Source organism: Nycticebus coucang, chromosome 13 (assembly GCF_027406575.1).
Source record: "Nycticebus coucang isolate mNycCou1 chromosome 13, mNycCou1.pri, whole genome shotgun sequence".
NCBI lineage: Eukaryota > Metazoa > Chordata > Mammalia > Primates > Lorisidae > Nycticebus > Nycticebus coucang.
In genome coordinates, this window is record NC_069792.1 from 102,114,942 (window position 1) to 102,139,073 (window position 24,132).

General features: G+C 61.0%; 2 protein-coding genes across 8 annotated transcripts in view; one reads left to right on the plus strand and one right to left on the minus strand.

Annotated features, from left to right (window-relative positions):
• IQANK1 (IQ motif and ankyrin repeat containing 1) overlaps positions 1–4,368 on the plus strand; it is a 37,875-nt gene extending 33,507 nt beyond the window's left edge. Inside the window, exons 7-12 of the mRNA XM_053558455.1 lie at positions 2,644–2,783; positions 2,861–3,251; positions 3,478–3,586; positions 3,676–3,769; positions 3,842–3,976; positions 4,046–4,368. Coding sequence (XP_053414430.1) covers positions 2,644–2,783; positions 2,861–3,251; positions 3,478–3,586; positions 3,676–3,769; positions 3,842–3,976; positions 4,046–4,349 — 1,173 coding nt within the window. The 3' untranslated portion in view covers positions 4,350–4,368. The remainder of the gene's footprint in view (positions 1–2,643; positions 2,784–2,860; positions 3,252–3,477; positions 3,587–3,675; positions 3,770–3,841; positions 3,977–4,045) is intronic.
• A 269-nt stretch (positions 4,369–4,637) lies between these two features.
• On the minus strand, positions 4,638–23,785 carry SCRIB (scribble planar cell polarity protein). 7 transcript variants are annotated; one of them, XM_053558424.1, is made up of 38 exons: positions 23,270–23,780; positions 22,161–22,278; positions 21,978–22,056; positions 21,794–21,883; positions 21,643–21,699; positions 21,506–21,569; positions 21,309–21,383; positions 21,095–21,239; positions 20,525–20,643; positions 19,582–19,781; positions 19,342–19,508; positions 19,117–19,247; positions 18,899–19,024; positions 18,006–18,173; positions 17,514–17,915; positions 16,589–16,651; positions 15,884–15,973; positions 15,309–15,386; positions 14,270–14,593; positions 14,070–14,150; positions 13,760–13,993; positions 13,202–13,312; positions 12,806–13,099; positions 12,528–12,716; positions 8,978–9,088; positions 8,838–8,894; positions 8,552–8,626; positions 7,502–7,564; positions 6,905–7,009; positions 6,653–6,760; positions 6,395–6,554; positions 6,179–6,323; positions 5,906–6,091; positions 5,679–5,821; positions 5,563–5,600; positions 5,358–5,432; positions 5,056–5,107; positions 4,638–4,976 (listed from the first exon to the last, which is right to left on the minus strand). In XM_053558424.1, the coding sequence occupies exons 1-38, from the start codon at positions 23,426–23,428 to the stop codon at positions 4,831–4,833; spliced, it is 5,028 nt and encodes a 1,675-aa protein (XP_053414399.1). In that variant the 5' UTR covers positions 23,429–23,780; the 3' UTR covers positions 4,638–4,830. The 7 variants fall into 7 exon arrangements, 6 of the variants coding, with proteins under 6 accessions (XP_053414399.1, XP_053414400.1, XP_053414402.1 ...); XM_053558425.1 differs by lacking the exon at positions 16,589–16,651; XM_053558427.1 differs by lacking the exon at positions 6,905–7,009.
• Between the last annotated feature and the right edge of the window lie 347 nt (positions 23,786–24,132).

A 24,132-nucleotide genomic window follows, 5' to 3' on the forward strand; every position in this document is an offset into this window, starting at 1 on the left:
TTGGGCAGGAAGCTTAGTGCCCGGGTGACATATGAGGGCCCTGAGGGCACCTGGCTGAGGCCCCTTATCCCTGGTTTGTCTCACCTGTAGCTGGCAGAGGTTGGGTACAGTTTGCAGGGTATGCAAATCAGGCAGTTTCTCGTCAGGGTTCTGTGGGGACCCCACCCCAGGCTAGGGGATGATAAGGGAGGCAGCGCTGAAGGAAGAAGGAGGCTTCACACCAACTTAATGCATAAAGTCTGAGAAGCCTGGAGAGATGTACATGGTCTCATGCACGGAGTGGCAGGTCAAGGGAGTGCAGCAGTGGTCCAATCTCTCAGGGGTCTTTTATGGTGCTCAAAACTAGGATTAGAGTAAATCTTCAGCTCCTAGGAAGGTGGGGTAATCAGGAACTTAGCGTAACGGAATGTCTAGAGCAGTCTGATAACATATATTTAGAAAAAGAGAGGGGGTAGCAGGTTCATCAACACAGAGCAGACATCTTTTTTTTTTTGTAGAGACAGAGTCTCACTTTATGGCCCTCGGTAGAGTGCCGTGGCCTCACACAGCTCACAGCAACCTCCGACTCCTGGGCTTAAGCGATTCTCTTGCCTCAGCCTCCCAAGTAGCTGGGACTATAGGCGCCTGCCACAAATCCTGGCTATTTTTTGGTTGCAGTTTGGCCGGGGCTAGGTTTGAACCCGCCACCCTCGGTATATGGGGCTGGCGCCTTACCGACTGAGCCACAGGCGCTGCCCCCCAGAGCAGATATCTTAACTTCTCTAATCTAAATGGCTGATCAGGACTCCAAAGTCTTAACCCACCCGTTCTGCTGATCCCCCAGGCAGGGATGGTTATTATTATTATTATTTTGAGACAGAGTCTCAAGCTGTTCCCCTGGGTAGAGTGCTGTGGCATTATAGCTCACAGCAACCTCCAACTCTTGAGCTCAAGAGATCCTCTTGCCTCAGTTTTTCTATTTTTAGTAGAGACAGGGTCTTGCTTTTGCTCAGGCTAGTCTTGAACTCCTGAGCTCAAGCAATCCTCCTGCCTCTGCCTCACAAATGCTGGGATTCCAGGTGAGAGCCACCACACCAGAGCAGACATGGTCAAGTTGATATTCCCCCGACGGGGCTCCCTCCAGGCTCCTCTCCGCAGGTGGTCTGGTGAGACTTTCCAGTGATCTGGGAGGAGCTACAGGGATGATGGCCCACCTGCAATTGGAAGCCCAGTGGAGACATCAGCCTACCTACCTCCCACAGTCACTGAATGTCTAAAAATATGCTTAATTGGGTTATATTTAAAATAATTAAGATATGCAAAATTTTGATTTTTGCCCTGGTGGGCTTTGATCAACTGGTGCTAGGTGCTGTGAAGCAGATATGTGTAGCTGGGGGCCAAACTACAGGGCTGGCATCAGGCCATGGGTAGCTTGTGGATATATCCGCAGCCTTCCAGGGATCTGCAGGTCCCCAAGCTGCCCCTTCCCCCAGCCTCTGCCTCTTCCACCTGCAGACTGACAGCCACGTCAGCACATGTCCAGCAGGCTTCTGGGATGGCAATTATCCCAGGCTGCATCTGTCTCTTTCTGTCTCTGCTCCTTTCTCTTCTCTTCCCCTCTAGCACATCTGTAAACTCTTTCCCCTTCTGCCTAGCTCAGTCCCCGTAGGGCCCATCCCCGGCTGTAACCACAGCCCTGCTCCTCGGCCTTCACAGGGCCACCCTCTCCTGTCCACACCCCATCACTGCACAGACACCTTATTCTCCATTGCTCAGCTGTCGTTCTTACCCAAATCCTGTGTCTGCCTCCCGTCACTCACCCTAAGCACAGTGCCCCTTTGTTCACCTCACACTATAGCCTGAGCACCCACCCACCATCCACCAGACTTCTCACTGACTGGTGTGTTCCCGTGCCTGCTGGCTGACCCCGCCACCCCCAGGCACCTGCCTTCTTTTCCCAGGCCCTCCCCTTCAGCCCACAACTCCTCAGGCCCCTGATGGTTGCCAGGCTGGGTTCCAAGGAGAGCCCACCCCCACTGTCCCCTAGCTGTTGGGGAGCTGGGCACACCTTGCCCTCTGGACATCAGGCACCCTGGGGGCCCGGAGCACAAGCAGGTGCTGCGGAGCTCACCCACTAACAAACAGCTCCTTGGTCAAGGGGGGCCAGCACCAAGGAGTGGGTGACGTACCTGGGCTTGGGCTCTGAATTGGCAGACCCCGCAGTTGATTTAAATCCCCACAAGTGACGCCAAGCTTTGACGTCGCCTCTTTGCTGACTCACAGTGAAGCATGTCACCCACGCATAGTGCCATCATCATATGCTGCCAAGCAGCCCCAAGAGTTGTCAGTGTAGGATGAGTCCATACCAGATGGGACTTCCGCATAGGGAGCTGAGGCACCATGGGCAGCAAATCGTCTCCAGAGCAGTCCGAGCTGGTCTTAGCCACACTTCAGGGCAGAAAAGTGCCAGCTTCCCGCCCAGCCCGTAGTCATCTTGGTACTTGCTCAGTCTGCTCTGTGAGGATTTTGCTGAGCGCTGCAGGCCCAGGGTGTCTCTGTTACACAGTAGGAGACCTGCGCTTTCCCCTCAGATGCTTCCTTCCCAGGTTGTGCAGAAGGCTCAGGAAACACCCTGAGTGCCTAATAAATGTCACCTGTTATCAGGTGGCCTCACTGGATGCAGTGGCCAGCGTGCTGCAGTCGTGGGACCTGAGCCTCACGGAGGTCATGCTGCAGAACATGCATGCCGAGCAGCAGCGCCGGGCACAGGAGGCCCAGAGGCACAAGGAGGCTGAGGCCACACGGTGCGGCGGGCAGCAGGGCGGTGGCAGGGAGAAGTGGCAGGGCATCCTCTGACCTAGATCCTTCCCTCTCAACGTAGCATGACCCTCAAGGTACAACAGCTAGTCAAGGAGCAGCAGAGGTGCCACATAGAGGTGCGCTGTGACCTGGGGGTGGGACGGAAAGCCAGGCAGGAAGGAGGGCAGACAGGTTGGGAGCAGACCAGGGAAGCAGGCGGGGAGGAGGGTAGCTGGGTGGGGAGGAGGATGAGGAGCCAGGTAGGGAGGAGGGGAGCTAGATGGGGAGGAAAGGAGCTGAGGGAGAAGCCGGGCAGCTGGAAGAAGAGCCAGGAGGGAGGTACGTTGTGGGCCCTGGACCTGGCCCACCTGCCTGCCCAGCTGCACCAGGCGTACTGCGAACTCAATCGGAGGATCACGCAGCACGATAAGTGTGAGCAGAGGCAAGCAGGCAAGACGGAGCTCACACTGCAGGTGAGGTGCCACACTTGCTGGGCCCCGCATTCAGGACACCCCACCTGTGCTGCATCAGCCAATTTTCTCCCCAGCAAACCTGGGGTTCTGGGCTGCCTCTTTTGCCCCCAGATATGGGGAGCATGACCTCTTCAGGGTGGGGTGAGGTGGGAAGCTGGCACAGTGGGTGCCCTCTGGAGATGGAATGTGGGACAGGGCAGGTGGTCAGTGTGGCCCCTTCTTTCAGGCCATCAGGGATGCAGAGGCCCAAGTGGACAGGCTGCGGCAGGAGGCCCAGAAGGCCGAAGAGACACTGGCCATGGCCAGACTGGAGCTGCGCGAGCAGACACAGGAGGGTGGGCGGTTTCGGCCTGTGGTGGGCTGGAGAGGTGAGGCCCCAGGAGGGGTCGGCGTGGAAATCGCCCGCACGTTCACATCCCCACAGAGGAGGTGGTGGCACCCGGGCTGAAGTGCCAGGTCACCGAGATGCACGACGTGCTGATGAAGGACGTGGGTGGCCGCATCCGTGCTGATGGCCGGTCAGTGCTGTGGGTCAGGCCTGGGTGAGTGGGGGCTTTGTGGTGTGGTGGTGACCTGGTGGCTGCTCCCAGGTGGCCTCTTGTCATCGACCCTTCGGGCCAGGCGGCCACCTTCCTGCGCTACCAGGACACCAACTACGTGGACACAGTAAACCCGGAGCACTTGAGGCCTGAGAGGGTGCGGCTGGCTCTGCTGGGGGCGCTCAGGTGAGGTGGCAAGCTCACCCTTGCCCCTCCTCCTCAGCACTGCCTACCAGCCCTCCCTGCTCTCTGCAGGTACGGGAAGCCACTGGTGTTTGACCTGCGTGAGGTGGACCTGTTCCCTGTGGTGCAGCAGCAGCTAGAGGCCGTGCAGCCGGGCCTAGCGCAGGCACTGCTGAGCCGTGAGCTGCTGGAGCGGGAGGGGTACCTGTCACTCCTGCGGCCAGCTGACGGGCCCGAATACGGGCCCACGCAGTTCCAGGAGGCACGCCTAGAGCACTTCCGCCTCTTCTTTGTCACGAGGGTTCAGTGGCCACCAGCCGAGCAGCTGCAGCTGCTGCTCCCTGTCCGCGTGCAGCTGCCTGGTGCCGGCCACTAGCACCCACCCCAATAAAGCATGTGCCCAGGCTGCCATGTGCCCATGGTCTGCGCGTCCACGCTGTGTTCCCAGGGTGGGTGCACGGACTGTGTGTGCACCCACGTCCAGTCTGGGTCCTGAGCTCAGGCTCACGGGACACCTGGGGAGGACCCAGTGGGGGTGTCCGTGAGGCACATGAGATGTGGTGGCAGGAGGAGGGACACGGCTCATGAGCAGACCTGGGCCCAGCCTTAGAGGACTGCAGGGGTTGGTCTGGGTGTGAGGATGGAGAGACAGCCAGACGGAACATAAAATGTAGCCAACTTTATTCTCCTTAAACCACAAAATAGAGTCTTTGGTTGTACAAACATCACTAGTTACAGTCTTGCCAAGAGGTCCTGGCCAGGGCAGGGGCAGTTAGTCAGAGGCCAGAGCTCCTGAAGGGCTCTTTAAAATGCTAACAGGTTAAAAGATAGGGCAAGTCGGAGGAGGTGCCCACCCCCTAGGAGGGCACAGGGCCCAGGCCTCGGCGCCCCGGCCGCATGGGGCGGCGGCTACTACACAGCCTCACATCTTCGGGGCCCATGGTGCCGGGTGAGGGTCTGCCCAGAAGCACCAGAGCCACCTCTCCATCTTCCTCGTGTGGGCCTGTTGGGTGGGAACAGGGCGGCAGTGAGCTGAATGCAGTGGGGCCCAGGACGCCCACCCCCAGCTGGGCCCCACTCACTTGGGCTGGGAGATGGCTCCAGAGACCTCAGCTCCTCAGCAGAGTCCGGTGACTATTATAGGGAGAGGGGCTACTCAGGGCCATGTCAGAGCGGCCAGAAGCCACCCATGGGGACTTGGTTCCCTAGGTGGGGCTGCAGAGCCAGAGTGGGTCAGGGCAGGAGGGGAGGTGGGTAGAGAGGCCCCACACCCAAGAGACAGAGCGAGGTAGCAGACAGGAAGGGAGAGGACTGCAGGAGTGGACAGGCTGGGTGACAGACATGGCAAGGGTCATGAGCAGAAAGGCCTGGAGGGCCGAGGTACCTGTTTGTCACAGATAGGTCTGGAAGAAGGGAGGGCTGCAAACGCCCTGTAGTCAAACTTCTTTCCAGACAAGGGCTTGAAAGGACAGCGTGAGCACAAGAGGCAGAGAGGGAGAGGAAGAAGTGAGGGCCGCAGGGGTGGGGAGTCTGGACCCCCACCCATGCCTCAGGGCTCTAGGGGAGGGCAACAGCTGCTGGCTCCTCACCAGGCGTCCAGGGGAGGTGCTGGTCTGGGAACTGAGGTCTAGGGGGACAAGAAGCGGGTGTTGGGAGAGGTCCATGTGGCAGGCTGAACCCCCCTCCTGTCCCTGGACACACAGACCTTCTAAAGGGGTGGGCGAGGGGGTGGGTGCAGGAGAAGGGGCCTCAGCCAGCCGCTCCAGGGGCCCCCTCTTGCTCCGGCCTTCCTGGGACTTGCTGAGAACCATCTGTGCCCGGAGGGCATCTTGCTCCAGTGACTTCATCCTGCAAAGACCAGTAGGCCGGGTGGGTGACTCAGGGTGCACAGCCCCGCGAAGGAAGGGTGGGTGACATGTGGCAGGGCCTCACCTGGCTGCCCTCCAAAGTGCCCGCTTCTCGGCCTCCAGGGCACGGCGCTCGGCAGGGGACAGGGCCCGCTCTGGCAGTGGTGGCTCAGGGCTCTGCACGCGTAGCCGCTCCTGGTGGCGCCGCTCAGCTTTGGCTGTCCGCACTGGGGCACTGCCTCCCAGGGGCAGGGGGGATGATGGACTCTGCCTGGAGAACGGCACAGAAAAGGGAACAGGATGCGTTGGGGGGGAAGGGTGGGCACCAGGGCAATCCCGGGCATGGGGCGGTGCTCACTCTCTGGCAGGGTCTGGGCCAGCCCAGGGCAGCTCGTCCTCCTGTTCCTCATCTGGGGCTTCCCTGTCCAGGGCCAGCTGCACCTTAGGCCCAGCGGCTGGTGCCTCCTGCAGCATCTGTGCTCTCTTCTGCTGCAGCTTGCGGGCTGGGGGTCCAGGGGGAGGTCAGGCTGGGCCAGCAGGGTCCTAGAACCCTCCCTCCACCACACACCCTCACCTTCCTCCTCCTGCATCTTCCGTAGGTCATCAGCACCCACCAGGGACACGCGCTTGGGGGGGCCCTCAGCCTGGGGTGTCCGCACCTCCAGCTCAAAGTATTTCTGCCGCTCGCGGAAGGACAGCTGCTCTGGGGAGGCTGCGGGCCCAGGTGTGGAAGGCTGGGGGAGCAGGGCAGAGACTTGGGCAGCGCTCCTCGGGCCACCAGGTCCTCAGGGTACCCTCAAAGCATGCATGGCAGGTGGCCATTCCCACGTACCTGGGCAGATGTATCCTGGGGGGGGTGTGGGGTGGGCACGGCAGCGAAGGCCCTGTAGGCCTGCTTCACACTGGCAGGGAGCTCATCCGGGGAGGGCGGGGAGGGTGGCTGGGGGGCCAGGCTCACATGAGAAGCAGGCAGCTGATGCCCACCCAGTCATTGGCTGTCTCACTGCTGCCTCTGACCCCCACCTGCCATCCTGCCTAGGAAAGGGGCTCTGACACCCCCACCCCAGTGGAACAGGGCACTCACGCAGCAGGGACCATCTCTGCCCCTGGGGGTCGGGGAGTCCCTTGGCCAGGCCTGAGCCAATGGCTGGATCACCCCGGGTTTTGTCTGCAAAGGCAGGGGCTGGGCCTGAGAAGAGCAGGGTCAGGGGTTGAGGTAGAGGTGGGGTGGGATGGTGGGAGAGAGAGAGATAGGGCCCAGGTGGGTGGCCTGGATGAGGCTGGCATCCTCCTACCTGTGAAGAGCCGAGGCTGGTACTGGGCTCCGAGTGGGCATTGCCTGTGCCCACTCCCACCAGCACTACACAGATGGGGAAGTTGGGGGTGAAAGACTACTGGCAAGAGGAGGGGCTGGACAAGGCCAGAAGCCCTCAGGGCTGTTGGGACTGAGACCCCACTTGGTCTTGCAGAGCTGTAACCCCTCCAGAAGCTGCAGCTCTGACCAGGGAGGTGTCCATACTGTCCTCACACAGGTCTCCGAGTTAGTGCAGGAAGACAGAGTCAGCCCCACTCTCGCAGGGGAAGCTTCCTCTCCCAATGTCCCTCCCAGGGAAGGCACCTGCAGGATGATACCTCAACCTCTACCCCCACCCAGAGGCTGCCTGTTACTCAGGCCACTCACCTGCTGGCTGCTGGGGGAGCAGGAGGCCTTAGCCATCTTCCCTCCAGCTGCACCAGATGGAACCTGGAGGAGCAGGAGGATGCAGGGGTGATGGTCAGACAAGGAGGAAGGATCCCCGACCTGACCACAGCCTAGGGAATAACCCCCACCACACACAAGGGCTTGGAAGCCCACTTGGGCCAGACAGGATTTTCCCCTTCTCCCATAACACTGGATCCTGGGCTGACCAGAACTTTGCAGGGAGAGATGGGATGGGGTGAGAGCCAGAGGAAACAGAGCTGAAGGACAAGAGGGAGACAGTGCTGGGGGTCTAGTCCCTGGCAGGATAGGCCCTCGGGGTGCTGGGTGGAGCCCATGCCTGCTGCTAAGGCTAGAGGGAGCTAGGGTCCGAGTGGGCACTTCTGCTTAGACACCCAGCCCCGCCGCCTCCCACACCAGGGGGCTTTCCTCTCTGGGGTGTGGCCAAAGAAGGAAGATGCCCAAAGGCCCTGAGTGGACTGAGGGGGCTGCCCTCCTTGCCCCTCTGTTGCTTGTGCAATGGCCTGGCTGGGCCCAGGCCTCAGCTACTCACGCTCCTGCGGGGTCTCCCAGTGGCGGCTGAATGAGCACACCCTCTGGGAGGGTTATTTATATCTCTTGAGGGAAGAGTGGGAACTGACTTTCCTGTGTCCAGACCCAGCCCAGCTGTCAGGGCTGGGCCTCCTTCCCTGACCCCACTTGGGCCCCCATGGCCCCCTGCAGCTGCCCTGGCCAGTCATTCCAGGGCGGCTCATCCCTGCTCACCCCACCAGGAGCCCCTCTGCCTGCAGGGACAGGGCAAGGGAGATGCGGACACCAGAGGCCTCCCTAAAACGGGGCCCTCCCATCCTCAGTGAGGAGCAGGGGCACAACAGCATATGCATCAAGGCCTGGGCCGAGAGCTGAGGGACAAGACACACACCAGCCCCAGAAGCCTCCTCCAACCCCCACAAAAGATTTTCTCCTTGACAGCCTTGGCATTCATTTTGGGGTGGGTAGCTGAGCAGGACAGAGGCCACACTAGACACTGACCCTCTGCGAGCTGCCAGTGTTGGGCACGGCGGCCAGGGCACGGTAGTCCAGCTTCAGGGGCTCCAGAGCCTCACCCTGGAGAGCAGAGAGGACATGGTGCTAGCGGGGCTGCGTCTATAGCCAGGCAGGCTGCAGGGATGGCAGATGCTGCAGGGTGGGCCAGGGCCTGGGGCACAGCTACCACTACCCCATGGACCGTGTCCCCCACTGCAGTGCCCCGGTGAGAGGGGCAGCCCAGAGTTCAGAGCCAGGGCTCTTGCTGGGGCAGGAGTGACTCGACACTCACCACAGCCTCTGCATGCTCTGGCCCCCAGTGCAGGCTCTGTCCAGGCAGCTCCTTCTCCTGTGAGCAGAGCAGATGCCAGTCAGGAACCTATGGCCTCAGGCTCCCTGGCTGCAGGGCTCCCAGCCATAGGCAGTTCTGACCTTGCCCAGGCCCTCAGGGCTCAGCTCCCGGTCAATGGAAGAGACGCTTTCCAGGCTGTCCCGCTGGCTGACGCCTGCCGCAAAGGGGTTGGCAATGACACCTGGGGACACCTGAGAGGGGGGGGCGGCTGAGGGGAGGTGCTCTGGCCTTGCGGTCTCGCCTCTGGAACACACAGTGGGTACTGCGCAGGATGACCACATGGCCAAGGTGGCCTCCCAAGACCCTGCACTACTGTTTCCACCTGAGTCCCCATCCAGAACACTCAGCTCCTGGCATAGCTGTTTACACAGGTCATGCTGCGTGTGGCAAGCCAGGCTGAGTCCAGTCACCCCAGAGAGCTGACAGCCAGCAGGGCAGGGCATGAAGCAGCACTTCTGGACAAACAGGCTGCCATGCACCTGCAGAGTATGTGCTGAGTAAAGACTCTGAAACAATAGGCATGCTTCGAGAGAAAATCACTAGCTCTGAGCCTGAAAGTACTGACCACCATCATACCCCAGGTGATTGGCAGGGAGGAGCGGGGGTGGGGAGTGGGGGGTGGGGGTGGGGGTGGGTGGGGGGAAGGGAGGGGCGACCGGGCAGGGATGGGAGGGGTGACGAGGGAGAGGCGATTGGAGCAGGTCTGGAGGCACTTGGAGCTGAGTGTCAGGAGAGAGCACAGGCAGAGGGCCTTGCTAACCTCTAACCCCACCAGACAAAAAGGGCTGTCCCAGGCCTCTGGCACCAGCAGGGAGAGGGGCGGAGGCAGTGCAGTGGAAGGGCTGGCGGCATCACCCTCACTGTGGGGGTGGAGGGGTGTCTCCCCTAGCAAAGAGTGGTGTGGGCTGTGACACAGGCCCAGCTGTAGTCGCTATTTACAAAATACAACTGAAGTAACACAGGGGAGGGCAAAGAGATGCTGGGCAGACCAAGCTTGGCCCAGAGAAGACAGAATCTGTACTAAAATTAAAAGCAACAGACACAGAAAGAACCACTGAAGGGATCCTTCTCAAAGAACACACCAAGGAGGGGTTAGCAGGTGAGGGGTCTTTTACGACAGTTGTTTCTACTTGGCAAATAATCATAAGGGAAAGTAAGTCTTCATCAATATTCAAAAGCTGGCTCTTGGATGAGGCTATTAAAACACAGGAACTGAGGAAAAGCCAACTCTAAGAGAGGAGAAAAGTGCCCCCAGACCGTGTGGGTCACAAGTGCACACCACCCAGATGTGCTGGATCCTGTGCACAGCCCTCAGAAGCAGGCCTGCCCCTCCCCGCTGGGCAGACCCAGAGGATGAGGGGCGGACAAGCCACACACCTGCCCAAGGCCTGTGGGAAGTGAGGGCACTGCGCAGGGGCCCCAGGGCATGCTGGCCCTGGGACTCAGAGCTCGTGTTGTCACAGACACAGACACTGCTCCAGAGTGCTGGGAAAATGGGGAGGTTGCCACCTGGAAGTTAACACAGAGTGCAAGACAGCTACAAATCCCGTTGGCAAGCCCTGACCCTGGCATGCAGGGCTGAGTGTAAGAAAAAGGGGGTAGCTCAAGCACCTCCCACCCACAGAGGGGTCAGAAGGTGGTCTTGTGGGAATAAGGGCCCGGCCATGCCACACCCCCCAATTCTTTGTGAGAAGCACAGAATCCGGCCCTGAGTGGAGATGTCGGCTCCTCTCTCCTGTGAGCACCAAGGTGGGGGATGAAATCCCCATGGGTTGAAGCAACCCCCTCAGCACAAAGATGCAAAACCCAGGAATAGAAAACTCAGCACCTGCTCCAGGTAATTTCTACAAATGATAAATAACCATAGCCTTCCAGACTTAGAAAATGTTCTAGAAGAAACCATAGAAAACAGAACACTGCAAGGTTAGTCTTAAAGCTGAGCACCCTGATGCCACAGCTGGGGATACAGGATGGCCCCACGGGGGAAGGAGGGGCTGCCGCCATTACTGCAGACAGCAGGGTTTCTGCCAGGAAATTAGGCTTTATCAGAATTTGTAAGAAAACAAGAGCAACCTAGGAAGATACCTGAGAAAAATTAATCATGAAGACAATCCCAGTGCACTAACACTGACAGGTTCATCTTAAAGAGAAAACACAGGACAACAGGAACCTTCAAAAGAAGAGTCGGTGACCTGACCAAGGGAGATCAGCTATTAACACAGGTTATGAGTGACAGGGCCTGTGGCACTGGAACTAGGTCCAGAAACAAGCCCCAGAGCACATGGAGCCACACTTCCCCCAATCTGGCAGGAGACAACACATTACCCAATGAATACTGGTGAGATAACTACATGTCCATTCACTGGAAAAGCAATTCCAGGTGGACTGTAGAGCTGTATGTTTTTAAAAAATTATAAAAGTACTGGAAAAACACAGGACAAGGTTTTTATAATGCAACAGGGCAGGTTTTCCTAAACAAAAACCAGAATCCAGAAGTCATAAAGGAAAAGAAGATTTCATTCATAAAAATTTAGAGTTTTACAACTCAAAAGATACCATCTTAAAATGGAAAAGTGACACATGGAAAAAAAAAAAAAAACAGACAAAAAAAAACCTGTCCCCACAGAACAAAGGATGAGCACGTAGGCCCTATTTGACGGGAAATCAGCACCTATGTCATAAAGGCAATGAGCATGGGGGAGGCAGATACTTCCTGACAGGCAAAGGAGGGGCTCAGCCACAGGCTCCTACCCCTGCTGCCCAGGGGGCCCCACCTGCCAGACACAGCTAAGAACAGTACAACGCCCCGTGGGGTGGGGGGAGACTCAGAAATGGTACCAGCTCTGTTCAGGACAGCAGAAGCCTCGCTGTGTGCTGGCAGGGAACAGTGACACAGCCACCCACATCCTGGGGACAGGACACCCTCTGAGTGGAACAGCGGCCACTGTAGGTGAAGAGCCCTAAGAACCCTGTTTGGGCAAAGGGACAGTAATGAGGGCCGGATACGGCAGAGGGACAAGACAGAGGGATTGGGACAAGTGAGCCTGGGGCTAGGGGCTGCACTGGGCTGGCTTCTGCTCTGGGGTCCAGAGAGTGAAGGAAAGGCAGACATTACGTCTGGGAACTGTCTGCTCGGGCCACTGCAGAGGCAACCCATGACCAGGACGAGTTGGAGGAACAGGACACCACCAGGGCGCAGGGCACCACCCCTGTGTACCTCTGCAGGCTGAGTCTTGAGTAGTCTCAGCCTGGTCAGTGGGCTCTGGGCAGGGGTCTGAGTCATCCCCATCCCAGCCGGTGACCACCTGCACTGTTCACCTGCAGGCCAGAGGCTCCACCTCTTCTCTTAGAAGCATACCTTGCTGGCCCTGAACAAGCCCCATCTGCTCATGTACCTTGTACCACCCAGGCCAGGGCCTCCAGGCAGCCTGATGCCCAGGGCTCAGGAGGAAGTGGCTGCACAGCCCCAGCCCCTGCCTCTACTCCCGCCCAGGGCTGCCTCAGGTCACTAGGCACTTCCAGGCGCAGGTGGCTGGAAAGGATCTGTTGCCCAGCCACCTGGGGGCAGCCCATCACAATACCTGGGGGCTGTGCTGGGGGCAGGACCTGGTCTGGGGGTGGGGCACTGACCTCCAGGGCTGAGGTGGTACTGGTGTCGAAGCCATCACAGACCAGCACAGTCAGCGTATCACCCACACTGCGCAGCAGCTGCACAGCCTCACTGTGTGTCAGGCCCAGCAGGCTCTGCTGGTTCACTTCCAGTAGCCGCAGCCCCACACGCAGCCGGCCATCACGCCCCGCTGCCCCGGTGGGACTCACCTGCAGGAAGACCCAGCGTGGGCAAGGCCAGGCTACTGGGGAAGCCTGTGGGGGTAGGGGCTCAGGGCCAGCCCAGGCAGGGCCCTCACCTTGGAGATGAAGATGCCTTCATCAGTGGGGTCACAGGGGTTCCCTGCATGGCCCTTGGCACCCCCACGGATGCTGATGCCCAGCTTCTCCCCTGGGGCCTTCTGGATGCAGAGCTCCCGCATGCCCGGGGGTGGGGGGTCTCTCCGCACGAGCAGGGACAGCTCCAGGCAGGGCCGGAGCAGGGCACTGACCGCCTCCTGGTGTGTGGCCTCCCGCACATCCTGCCCATTCACTGCCAGGATGCGGTCCCCAACCCGCAGGCCACTGCGAGCAGCTAGACCCCGCGGGAGCACCTGTTTGGGAGGGGAAGAGGATAGTGTCTGGTGGGCTGGGGCTGCACTGACCCATGACTGGGACTGTCCTTGCACAGAGCTGCCCGGCTAGGCCCACTCTACCTTGGAGATGAACACACCAGGCTCCTGGACACCAAATGGGTGGCTGGAATGGTCAGAGCCCCCAACAATGCTAAGCCCCAGTGGGCCCCCTGCTCTTGGCAGACAGACCTCCTGGGGACAAAAGCCAGGCCTCAGTCGGGGCAGAGAAGGGGACATAAGGGAGGAGGGTGATTACTGGCACATTCCCCAGAGTACAGTGGGATCCTCAGGGTGGCTGTGGCTGGGTCCTGATGTGCAGCATGGCCTCTGTTCCCCTCTGCCCACAGGTGAATGGTGTGGCCTTGCAGTATGTAGGGGTGTATGGAGTGGCCCAGTGTGCCTGTGGGGGCCCCTGTGCGGGCCCCTGCGGTACAGGCCACTGCAGAGTAGCTAACCTGGGTGCTAGCAGGGAGGCCATGCTGGGGGCTGTGGGAGACCACACCAAGCAGTCTGTATTCAAACCCCAGTCTCACAGGGCCCACGTGGAAAGAGCATCCAAGGGAAGCCATGGGGGTCCTGGAGAGTCACAGCCCCATGCCTGGAGCTGAGTGGACACCTGGGTGAAGGCGGGTGTCTCACCTCCACTGGGTATGGCCCTTCCAGTGCAGTGGCCAGCAGGCTGGGGGCCAGCCTGGGCAATGCAGGTTCCCCAGGAGTGGCTGCAGTGGGGGACAGGCCAGACTGTGGCATGGGGCTGGGAGGAAAGGACCCCCCATTCTCGCGCTCCAACAGCAGGGCGATGGTCGGGGAGGCAGCAGTCAGCAGAGAGACAGCATGGTCATGCCGGGCTTCAGTCACGTCCACTCCGTTGATCTGTCAGGGTGCCCAGGATCAGGGAAGCCGAGGGCTGGATGGGACAGAAGGCACCAGCCAGCCCCTGCTGACTCACCGAAAGGACACGGTCGCCAACCTGCAGTGTGCCTGCTCGGTGGGCAGCACCCCCCTCAGCAATGCGGGAGATGAAGATGCCCTGCAGGGAAGCAGGGAGCCAAAGCCACGGCCACTGGTGAGTCTGAGTGTGGACACCATGGGCAGCTCCTACTCCCAGCTCTGGGGTGCCCCCCCGGGGGCTGGGCCCCCATGCTTTACCCCGTCGCCAGCCCGGTAGGGTGTAGAGCCTTTCCCGCCAGCAATGCTGAAGCCTAGCCCCTTCTCACTGCGCACGAGGCAGGCCACGTGGCGCTGGCGGAGGGGCCCAGGGGCGTCCGGCTGGAGCAGGGGCAAGCGCATAGCCCCTCCCCGCCTCTCTCGGGGGCTATAGTCGTCTTCAGGCCGCAGAGGTGTGATGGTGACTGCGTTCTCAGGTTCCACCATGCGTTCCCGCCACACACGCATCTGCACAGCAGAGCCAGCTCCCCGGAGCGCCTCCACTGCCTCATGGTGCTCAGCGTCCTGCAAGGCCACACCGTTCACCTGTGGGCAGAGGGGAACAGAGGCCATGCTGCATATCAGGAACCAGCCACAGCCACCCTGACAGCCAAGCGCTGCCCCCTCCATGGACAGGGAGACTGAGGTCCAGGGCAAGGTGCCTGAGCTTGGAGCATCCCATGGGTTCCTGGTGGGCCCTGTGCTCTTCTCCCCTGCCAGGTTCCAGAAACCCCTGTGTGCAACTTGAGGGCCAGGAAACAGGTTGGCCACAAGAGGCAGGCAGACACCTCTGCAGCCAGTCCGCACCTGTGGCCCCCTTGTGCCGCACCTGAGCCATCCAACAGAGAGCACCTAAGGTCACTAGGCTCCAAATTCCTACCCCTGCCCTGACCATCCAGGGACAGGAGTTTCGATGCAAAGGTCGGGGCAAGACCTAAGCCAGGGACCGTGACTATGCAACGTCGGCAAACACCATCCTGGCTGGGGCCCCAGGCCTGCCCTCACATGGCCTCCTGGGAGCTTCCCATACCCCTGCACAGACTGGACAGCCCCTGCCCAAGAAGGGTCTGGTCACCTTCCTGGTCAGCCCCAGAATAGCCCCTCCCAGACAGGCCTGGAGCAGCCAGGTCCCTCCCCTAGTGGCTTTCAGGGCCTCAACCTAGGAATGGGGTCTGAGCTTGGGGCCCTCCTGAGGCCGCTGAGCACCCCCACAGTGGACCACACGCACCTCCAGGGGCTTAGCCACTACTTGACGACTCACCTCTAGGAGCTTATCGCCCACTCGGACCCCAGCGCGGGCTGCAGGGCCTTCCTCAGACACCCGGGAGATGAAGATGCCCTGGAAAAGTGGCAGAGCCTGGGCCCTTGGCCACAGCCCCTCTGGGAGGAGCCTGCTGTGGCTGTGAAAGGCCCAGGTGCCCCAAGCAGGAAGATGGCATGGGGAGGGGACAGTGGGCCCAGGCACAGGCCACTGTGGGGTCCTAAGAGCCAGGCAGATGGAAGGTACAGGTCAACCCCAGAGAAGGCTGCGAGAGGAAGACAGACAGGATGCCCTCTGGCTGCTCTCAGGCCTCACAGCCCCATGAGAGCATACCCGTGGGCTGCTTTGGTTTTTCTAACCATCAGGTCCTTGAGACTGACCCCCGTGTCCAGGAACGTCCAAAAACATGGGTGTTTTGACGGCTGGGGGCCCAAGGGCAAGTGATGTACCCAGAAAAAGTGAGCTGTGAAGTCCAAAGCAAGAAGAGGGTGACAAAGAGAGGTGGAGCTGAGGGGGGCAGGCAGGTGGGGCAGGGAAGGGCCCACAGGGGCCTGGACCCAGTAGCAGCTGCTCACCTCATCATCCCCCTTGTAGGGTGTGGAGCCCCTGCCCCCTGCGATGCTGATGCCCAAGCCCCCAGTCTGCCGCACGATGGTCAGGTTCAGCTGGGAACAGAACAGACATAATGTATCTGGGAGGGCCAGGACAGGTAAGGGGCTGCCTGGGTGCACAGCAGGAAGTGGCCAGAGCTGCCGATGGCCACCTGCCGTTCTTCCCTGAGCAGCTGCACTGGGTCCTGAGCCATGCCCACACAGACAGCACGGCACAAGGACCAGCTAGAGAAGAGATGGAGAGCCCAGCAGGCATGTGGTGCCACGGAACAGTATGATCTGTCCAGGGCTTGCTGCCTCTGGGTGACAGGGGCCCGAGGCCCCACTGCCTGCCCTCTGGACAGTGAGGGCTGATTCCAATTCTCCAGACTAGATGGCCTCAGGCTCTCAGAGCCACCATAGGTGGGAAAATGGGAAAAGCCCAGCACCGCCACTTGGCCCTACTGCAATGAGCTACCCTGGGGCTGAGCTGTGCTTCCCCACCAGAGACCAGCAGGCCCCATGTGACTATGCCCCAGGACTGAGGTCTGTGGGGGCTGCTGGGAACTGTTCTGGGAGGGGGTCTGCATTCAGGTGGTGGGGGTAGGGAGAGGCAAGAGCCTGCAGCCCAGGAAGCGAGGTTGGCAGTGACCCAGGGCCAGAGCACGAGCAGCAGCGAGCAATACAGACCTCTTCCTCCTCAATGCGGGCAGGCTCTATCAGCAGATTATTGGCCTGGTCAAACGACACCCCCTGTTAGGACAGGACCAGCGAGGCATGCAGGTTAGCCACCGCCAGGGACCACCACCACCACCTTGCCCAGCCCCCACCATAAGCAGAAAGGACAGAAGAAAGGCCACACCAAGCTCCTGCAGTGAGCGCTCCCTAGGACCTGGCATCATCCCTGCACGGTGCCTCCTGTTCTAGAAACCGTGTGGGGAGCACTTGAGGGCAGAGATGAGCCCAGGCCTGGCTGTTCTGCCACCATCCTGTTCTCCAGGTGAGGGAATAGTGAGAAGCAGGGAGTGGGGGGCCTGGGTCAGCCCAGGCTTTCCCTGGCACCTGAGTGTACCCTATGAGCAGGCAAGACCCTTTGTGAGCTGTCGAAAACAAGCCTGAGGATCAGGAAGGGCCATACTAGTGCCCTGTGGGTCTGCTGGAGCCTCCCAGAGGGGCTGACAAGGCAGAAGGACCAGGCCTGCCACCAGAATCCCAGGAAAAGGCTACAAGGCCAGCTGAAGGACCTCAAGCCCAGAGTCAGTGCCCAACACAGGGAGGGTCCTGAGAGTCAGCAGCCTTAGGCCCTACACACCCTCGGTCCTACTGAGCTGCCTAAGTCCGCAGACAGGTCAGGCAGATGCTGCCCACAGAGCTGCCAGGAGCACAGACTGATGCTGACATCAGGGCCTGGAGGAGCAAGTCAGGGCACCACTGCCCACCATGGCGTGCACACGCCCACCACCTCCAGGCAGCCAGGGGTCAGTGGGCCCAGGCCTGACCTAAGGGCTCAGTCAGTCGCAGACCTGGGCTGGTCTCTGGCCTCAACGTGCCACAGCCCTAGCACCCCATCAGGGCAGGAGAGCCTAGGTCAGGCGAGGGTGCAGATGGGACCCACCTTGACAGAGGGCGCGGAAGCCATGGCCTCCTCCTCATCCTCAGTGGTGGCCTCGCCCTCCTCCTCCTCAGCCTGCTCTTCCTCCTCCGCTTCCTCCACCCTGTCCTCTTCCTCCTCCTCTTCTTCCCGGGCCTGAGGGGCCCAGGATGTGTGGGGGCCATTGTGCCAGCCCCCAGGTGCCGTGGGAAGCTCCACGTCCAGCTGCTTCCCCTGCAGCAGTGCCACGACTGCTTCGGGCTGGGGCAGCCTGGCGACCTTGAAGTGCTTCTTATAGTGTGGTGTGTCCTTACGAATGAGTCGCTGCCTCCCGCCCGGAGGGGCCCAGGATGCCTCCAGTCGCCCCTCCTCGCTGTCCCCGTCATCCCCAGGCAGCAGCGTGTCCTCTGCGAAGTGCACTGTGGGCTACGTGGCACAAAGGTGAGGGTGGGTGTGGCCCTGCCCCTGTCCGCCCATCAGGGGGACCAGGCCTGCCCTTCCCCTGCTACTGCTCACCTCCTCGTAGTCCTCCTCGGTGCTTTCCTCTTGGTCAGCCAGCATGGCCTCCTGGTGGCTCAGCCCTGGAAGCTCAGCCCCTGGGCTTATGGGTTCACCTGTGGAGGCTGTGCTGACAGATGGCTGGGAGCCTCCGCTCAGGCCAGACTCGGTGCTCAGCCTCTTGCCCTGTGGCAGGTAGTGGCATCAAGCTGCACAGAGCTCTCCACCATACGCATCCTCCCCGGGCTTCCCACTGCCCCTGCCACAGCATGATGACAGGCTCACCCTCTCATGGCCATTCCCTGTCCCATCCCCAGTGGAACTGCCTCAGAGCTGTGGGCATAGAGGGTCCCTTAGAAACCCTCTTCCCAAGAGTGCAAGAACAAGGATCATGCCAGTTCCTAGGAAAAGGCCTGCTCAACTAGAGCCCCCTCCTGAGATAGGTGGATGGCCCTGACCAGCTCAACATGCCCCCTGTCCGGCCCCAGCCACTGGTCCTGCTGCAATGCGGGGCAATGATGTTAGAAGCTTTCCAGTGAGCAAACTCAGGTCTTGCCGGGACGCCAAACCCTTTCCCCACCAGCCACATAGGCTCCTAGGGAAAATGCCAGAGGCCCTGCCCACAGGGCCAAACTGCCCTCCTTTGTGCCACCAGGGCTCACCAACTGCCCCCTCCCCAATCGGAGACCCCGCTGCCCTGCGCCCCACAGGGCTACACCGTGTGTCCCAGCACTGGCACTCCTCCCCAGCTCGCCCTGCAGCTACCTGCCTGCGTGCTCCTGCCACCTCCCCAGTAGCCTATCTACTTCCCCTTTCCTGTGCTGCCCCAGCACCCCCTACCCCATGCCCAGACAGATGCCAGGTTCCCTGAGGGGGAGTGGGGCTCCAGGCTACCAAGTCTTCTCCCTCACCTCCTCTGGGGGTGGGGGTAACCCGGGCTCTGGCTTGCCAGGGCAGGCCTCGCTCCGACGCCCCTCGACATTCTTTTTCATCACCTTGAGCTCGCTGGGGTGAGGTGTGGCCCTGCGCTGTAGGCCCTGCACAGGGGACAGGGATGAGGAACAGAACAGGGTAGGGGTCAGGTGGGAGGGGTGCAGCTATGCTGCCCAGAGTCCCCACCCTCCCATACCTGTTTCTCAGCAGCAGCCTCCTCGGCATCATCGTCGCCTGTGGGGGCCTCCAGGAACTGGATGACACTGACACGGCTTGGAAGGGTGTCGCTCCAGCTCTCAGAGGGGCTTTCCTGCTGCCCCAGGTCCTCTGTGGGAGGTGTGTGTCAGCGGCCCATGTGGCCACCTGGCCTCACCTGAAGATGCCCACCCCAGGTCAAGGCTGCCCGTCACCAGCAACTTACCAACGCAGGGCAGGGGCTGCTGAGGCAGCAGGTAGCAGGTGAGCACCTTCTCGCCTGTCTGGGTATCATCCTCCGTCTGGAACCGGAGCATGGGCTGCGCCTGGTTCTCTGCCAACCACAGCGCCTTAAGGTTGAGGTGGGTGAGCGCAAACGGCAGACTCCGCAGCCTGGGGGGCCAGTGGGCATGGTCAGTGTGCGTCAGGGACACGCCAGGTCTGCAGGGGCCGGGTAGGCACTCACCGGTTCCCAGCCACATCTAGCACATGCAGCTCTGCTGTGTGGGCCAGCTCCGGTGGCAGGACAGCCAGGCGGTTGTCCCTCAAGGACAGCACGCTGAGTGCCACACAGCCCCCAATCTCAGGTGGCAGCACTTCCAGGTGGTTCCGGTCCACGTTGAGGTTTGTCAGCTTGGTCAGCTTCCCCAGAGAGTGGGGCAGGGCCTGGCCAAGGGAAGTCAGAGGTTGGCAGAAGGCACCAGGGGTTGGGGGAATGAGGGGAGAATCCTGGGGGCAGCTGAGAGGATGGACACAATGGGCCAGCTCCAGTCAGAGTCCCTAATGCCCTTGAGATCTAAGAGCTGAAGCTGTGTCCACCCCCAAAGCACGCATCAGGACACGACCCCTCACACTGTTAGCCCTGGCTCTGCCCCAGTGCTTCTCTGGCTCTGACCTGCCAGGGCTGTGCCATGACCCTGACACCCCAGCTGGCTTCTGCCTCTATTTACCCCTCAGTCTCTAGGGCTCAGCCCTCTTAGAGATGACTGCCACCATCCCCTGGGCCCACAGGTGGGGCTCCCCTTCCCTCTCCTTGACAGAGAACCTCCTATAAACACACTGCCCACAGAGAGGTCCTGGCTCCTCAACCTAGGAACAGAATCCCCACCACCCCCGACCCTGTCTCCAGCACCTCAGCTTTGCCTCCTCCCGACTCATCCTCTCCAAGTGCAAATCTACTCTCTTCCCTGCCTTCTCACCAGCGTCAGAAAAAAGAGCCCAAGTTGTCCACACCAAACAGCAATAATCCCTGCCCTGGCTCTGCCCCACCGTGTCCCCTGCCAGCACATTTCCTCCCCTGTGCTTTCCCAAGTGGCTCCCAGGAACTAGGCCACCACCAGCATCCCCTACAACGTGACCCCCAGCAGGTGCCAAGCTAACTTTGAAAGCACCTCCCTAACAGGCCCCACCGTGAGCAGGTTCTCCGTGAGGATCAGCTCGGAGAGGTTCTCACAGTCCCCGATGGCCTCTGGTACCTCGCAGAGCCGGTTCTGGTCCACCTTCAGGATGGACAGCTGCTTCAGCTGACCTAGTGTCAGGAGACATAGCACCGCAGCTGAGTGGAGCCGTGGGCTCATCTGAGTGCCCAATCTCCCCTCTAACAGCTGACCGGCTCTCAGGGTAGCCACAGCCCACCCTGTGCCCCCCAACTGACACCCCTCTTCTGGAAAAGCCCGGGAACGTCTGACCTGCTCCTCTTACCTTCTCTCTGCAAACCTAACTGGGTCCCCTCATTTCCCTGAAGAAACACACGGGGCTTCCCAACAGGCTTTAACCACCCATAGACACTGCCCTCCAGAAGGCTCATGCCCACTCAGACCTTGGCCTGACTATCCCTCCTCAGGGGACTGCCTCAAGGCTTTCCTCTAGCACCTTGGTCGACATCATGCAGACCCACCCGAAGGGGTTTCCAGGCCCCCATGCTCCTCCTTGGGGCCCAGCTGTGTGCACCCCACCCCACAGCCCTCTGGGTCACTAACCAATGCCATCTGGCAGCCGCTGCAGCAGGTTCTGGGAGAGCAGCAGGTCAGTGAGCAGCACTAGCCCACCCAGCTCTAGAGGCAGCTCTTCCAGCCGGTTCTCCGACACATCAAGGCACACCAGGCGTCGCAGGTTCCCCAACTCCTAAGGGTAGGAGAGGATCAGAGAAGGGACAGGCAGCGGGTGTGAGGAGGCCTGGTTACCCTCACTCACCGGGGGCAGCACTGACAGCTGGTTCCGGTCCAGCCACAGCTCCCGAAGGTTGGGCAGTGCCCCTAGAGTGTCAGGCTACAAGAATGGACAAGGAGGGGGGATTCAGTGGGGATGCTCCTGCTCTGCCTGGCCCAGATGGCCCACCCAGGGCTCTGCCCTCACCCCATCTACAAGGCCCCCACCCCCACTCCCCGCACCAGCACTTCCAGATCATTGCCTCCCAGATCCAGCTGTTCCAGCTTGACCAGAAACGACAGGGACCTGCAGAGGACACAGAGCTGTAGTGTGGCCACGTGGTCGGGCCCCAGGCTGCAGCTCCGCCCAGCACACTCACGCAGGCAGGGACTTGAGCAGGTTCTCCCGGAGCTCCAGGGTCACCAGGTTGGCAAGGCTGAAAGACAGACCAGGGACCAACATGAGAACAAGGCAGGAGCAGGACCAACTCAAGCCCTCTCCCTACCCATTCCACCCCAAAAGACACTCACTTGCCCACATCCCCAGGAAGTGCCTGCAGGGACACATCATTCAGGGCCAGGTGAGCCAAGCTGCGCAGCTGAGTAAAGCCATCAGGGAGCCTGCGCAGGAGGAAGCAGAAGACCTGACACACCCAGGCCCAGGCTGCAGGACCTCCACAGCCTGCTGCAGTCACCTGCCAAGCCTGCTACCCACCTAGAAAGGGGGTTCCCGCTGAAGTCTGCAATCTCCAAAGCCTTGCAGAATTTGATGCTCTCAGGTATCTCAGGGATGTCTGTAACAGATAACCACCCTAGAAAGATGCTCATGACCTCCAGGAGGTCTACAGTCCCACCAGCTGTGCCCCAGGCTCCACCCAGCCTCCACCCAGGTTCCCACCATTCCGGGACACATCCAGCTCCACCAGCTGCATGAAGTTAGCCACCTCAGGAGGCAACCGCTGGATCTCGTTGTCACTCAGGCCCAACTTTCTCAGGTTCAATAGCCGGAAGAAAGGCTGCAGGCAGGGGGCAGGGGAGAGGGGACAGGCTCTGTAGCAGGGGTTCCTACAGAACCGAGAAGAGCTCCTGGACACACAGGCTCACAGTCACAGTCCCTGGGCCTCTGCCTGCTCCAGATCACACCAAGTCCTGGGATCCAGCTATGACAATTTTGTTTATAACGTGGGAAGCACACAGCACACACACCTGCTGTACCCAACTCCCAACCTGGCCTCTTGTCACTGTTGTACTGGAGAAACTGCTTCCTAGGACCAGACTAGGCATTCCCTACCCTATATCAACTCAAGACTCCACCCAGGCTGGCTCCCACTTCTGCACCCCAGCAAGAAGCCTGGCCTGAGCCCAAAATGAGGATTCAGCAAACAATCTTCAAATAACCAGTAACAGAAAAAGCAAGGTATAAGCATGTGATGCCATGTGCAGGAAGAAACATGGGACCTGCAGATGACCCCAGACAAGCTGTCAGCCAGGACTTCATAAGGTCACAGCCTCTGTGGTACATAAACCCTGGGCACTAGGGCACTAGCACTCCACCTTCAGAAAAGGAAAATCAACTGACCAGAAAGAACAAGAGTAAGCAGCAGAGGCAGGGACAGCCTCACAGGGCTGGGTGCCTCGGGTGGGCTGCTCGCACCACCCTGCACCCAAGAAGTAAAAAAGAGCACCCCATGGAGGCGGCCAGGACAGCCCAGCAAGCAGCGTCCACCAGCCACCACCTTTCGCCTGATCTCTCCACCTCCATGAACCCTCACAGGTCTCACTCTGAGGCTCCTCCTCTGGGCTCAGTGACCACCCCCACCCCAGGCAGGCACCTGATGACCGCTGCCACCTGGTGCCAGCCCAGTCGTCTGGGGGGGAGGGTGGGGCTGGTCGGGGTGGAGCTCTGGCCAGTGGAAACTAGTAGGGCCGGCTGCAAGCAGACTGACTGCTGATCTGGGGGCCGAGAGCTGGGCCGCGCCATCGAGGCGCAGGTGCGGCGGCGCTCACCTTGGGCAGTTCGCGCAACTGGTTGGCGTCGAGAAGCAGCTCTTCCAGGCTGCGGCTGTAGCGGTAGATCTCCTCGGGTACGGCCTGCAGCGAGCAGTGCCGCTTGTCCACCGACTCCACGTGCCGGTTGCAGCGCCACAGCGGGATGCACTTGAGCATGGTGCGGGCGGGCGGGCGCGGGCTCAGGCTCAGGCGGCGGCGCTCGGCGGGCTCGGGGCTGGGGGGCGGGGCTCGGCCCGCATGAGCGCCTGGCGGGGGAGGGGCGCAGGCAGGGGGCGGGCCGCCGGGACGGGGCCGGGGGCCGGCGCTGGGCCCGGCCCGCGCTCGGAACGCTCGGACTGCGGGCCTGGGCGGGGGGCGCGGCCGGGCCGGCACTCAGGCTCTCAGGGCGAAGCGGGGGAGTAGCGGCGGTGTCTCGGCATTCCGCCTAGTCCCGCGTAGCTCGGCCTGCTAGCTCGTCCGCCCCGCCGCCCTCTGTGCCGCAGCCGGAACCGCCGCCGCTGCCCGCCGGACTGCCCCGCCGACAACTGCCCGGCCGCCGCGCAGCCCGCCGGGAAGCCGAGTCCCGCCCTCGCCGCCGGAACTGCAAGCCCCAGAAGGCCCCGCGGCGCCGACGCCTCCGAGGACCTGTAGCAGCGCCGCGCACAGCCTGCCGGGAAGCCCAGTTCCTGTTGCGAGCGCAGGGAACGTCGGGAGGGAACGAAGTCGCGCCGGTCAGGCCCACCGCACCCCCCGTCCCCGAACTTGATGCCCACTTGCTTCCTCGCCAGAAGGCCGACCCCCAGGGTCCGATGACAGCGCCCGCATACTTTGGCGACTCTGCACCACCGGGCAGCCCTCTGCCAAGCACCTCCTGGCCCACC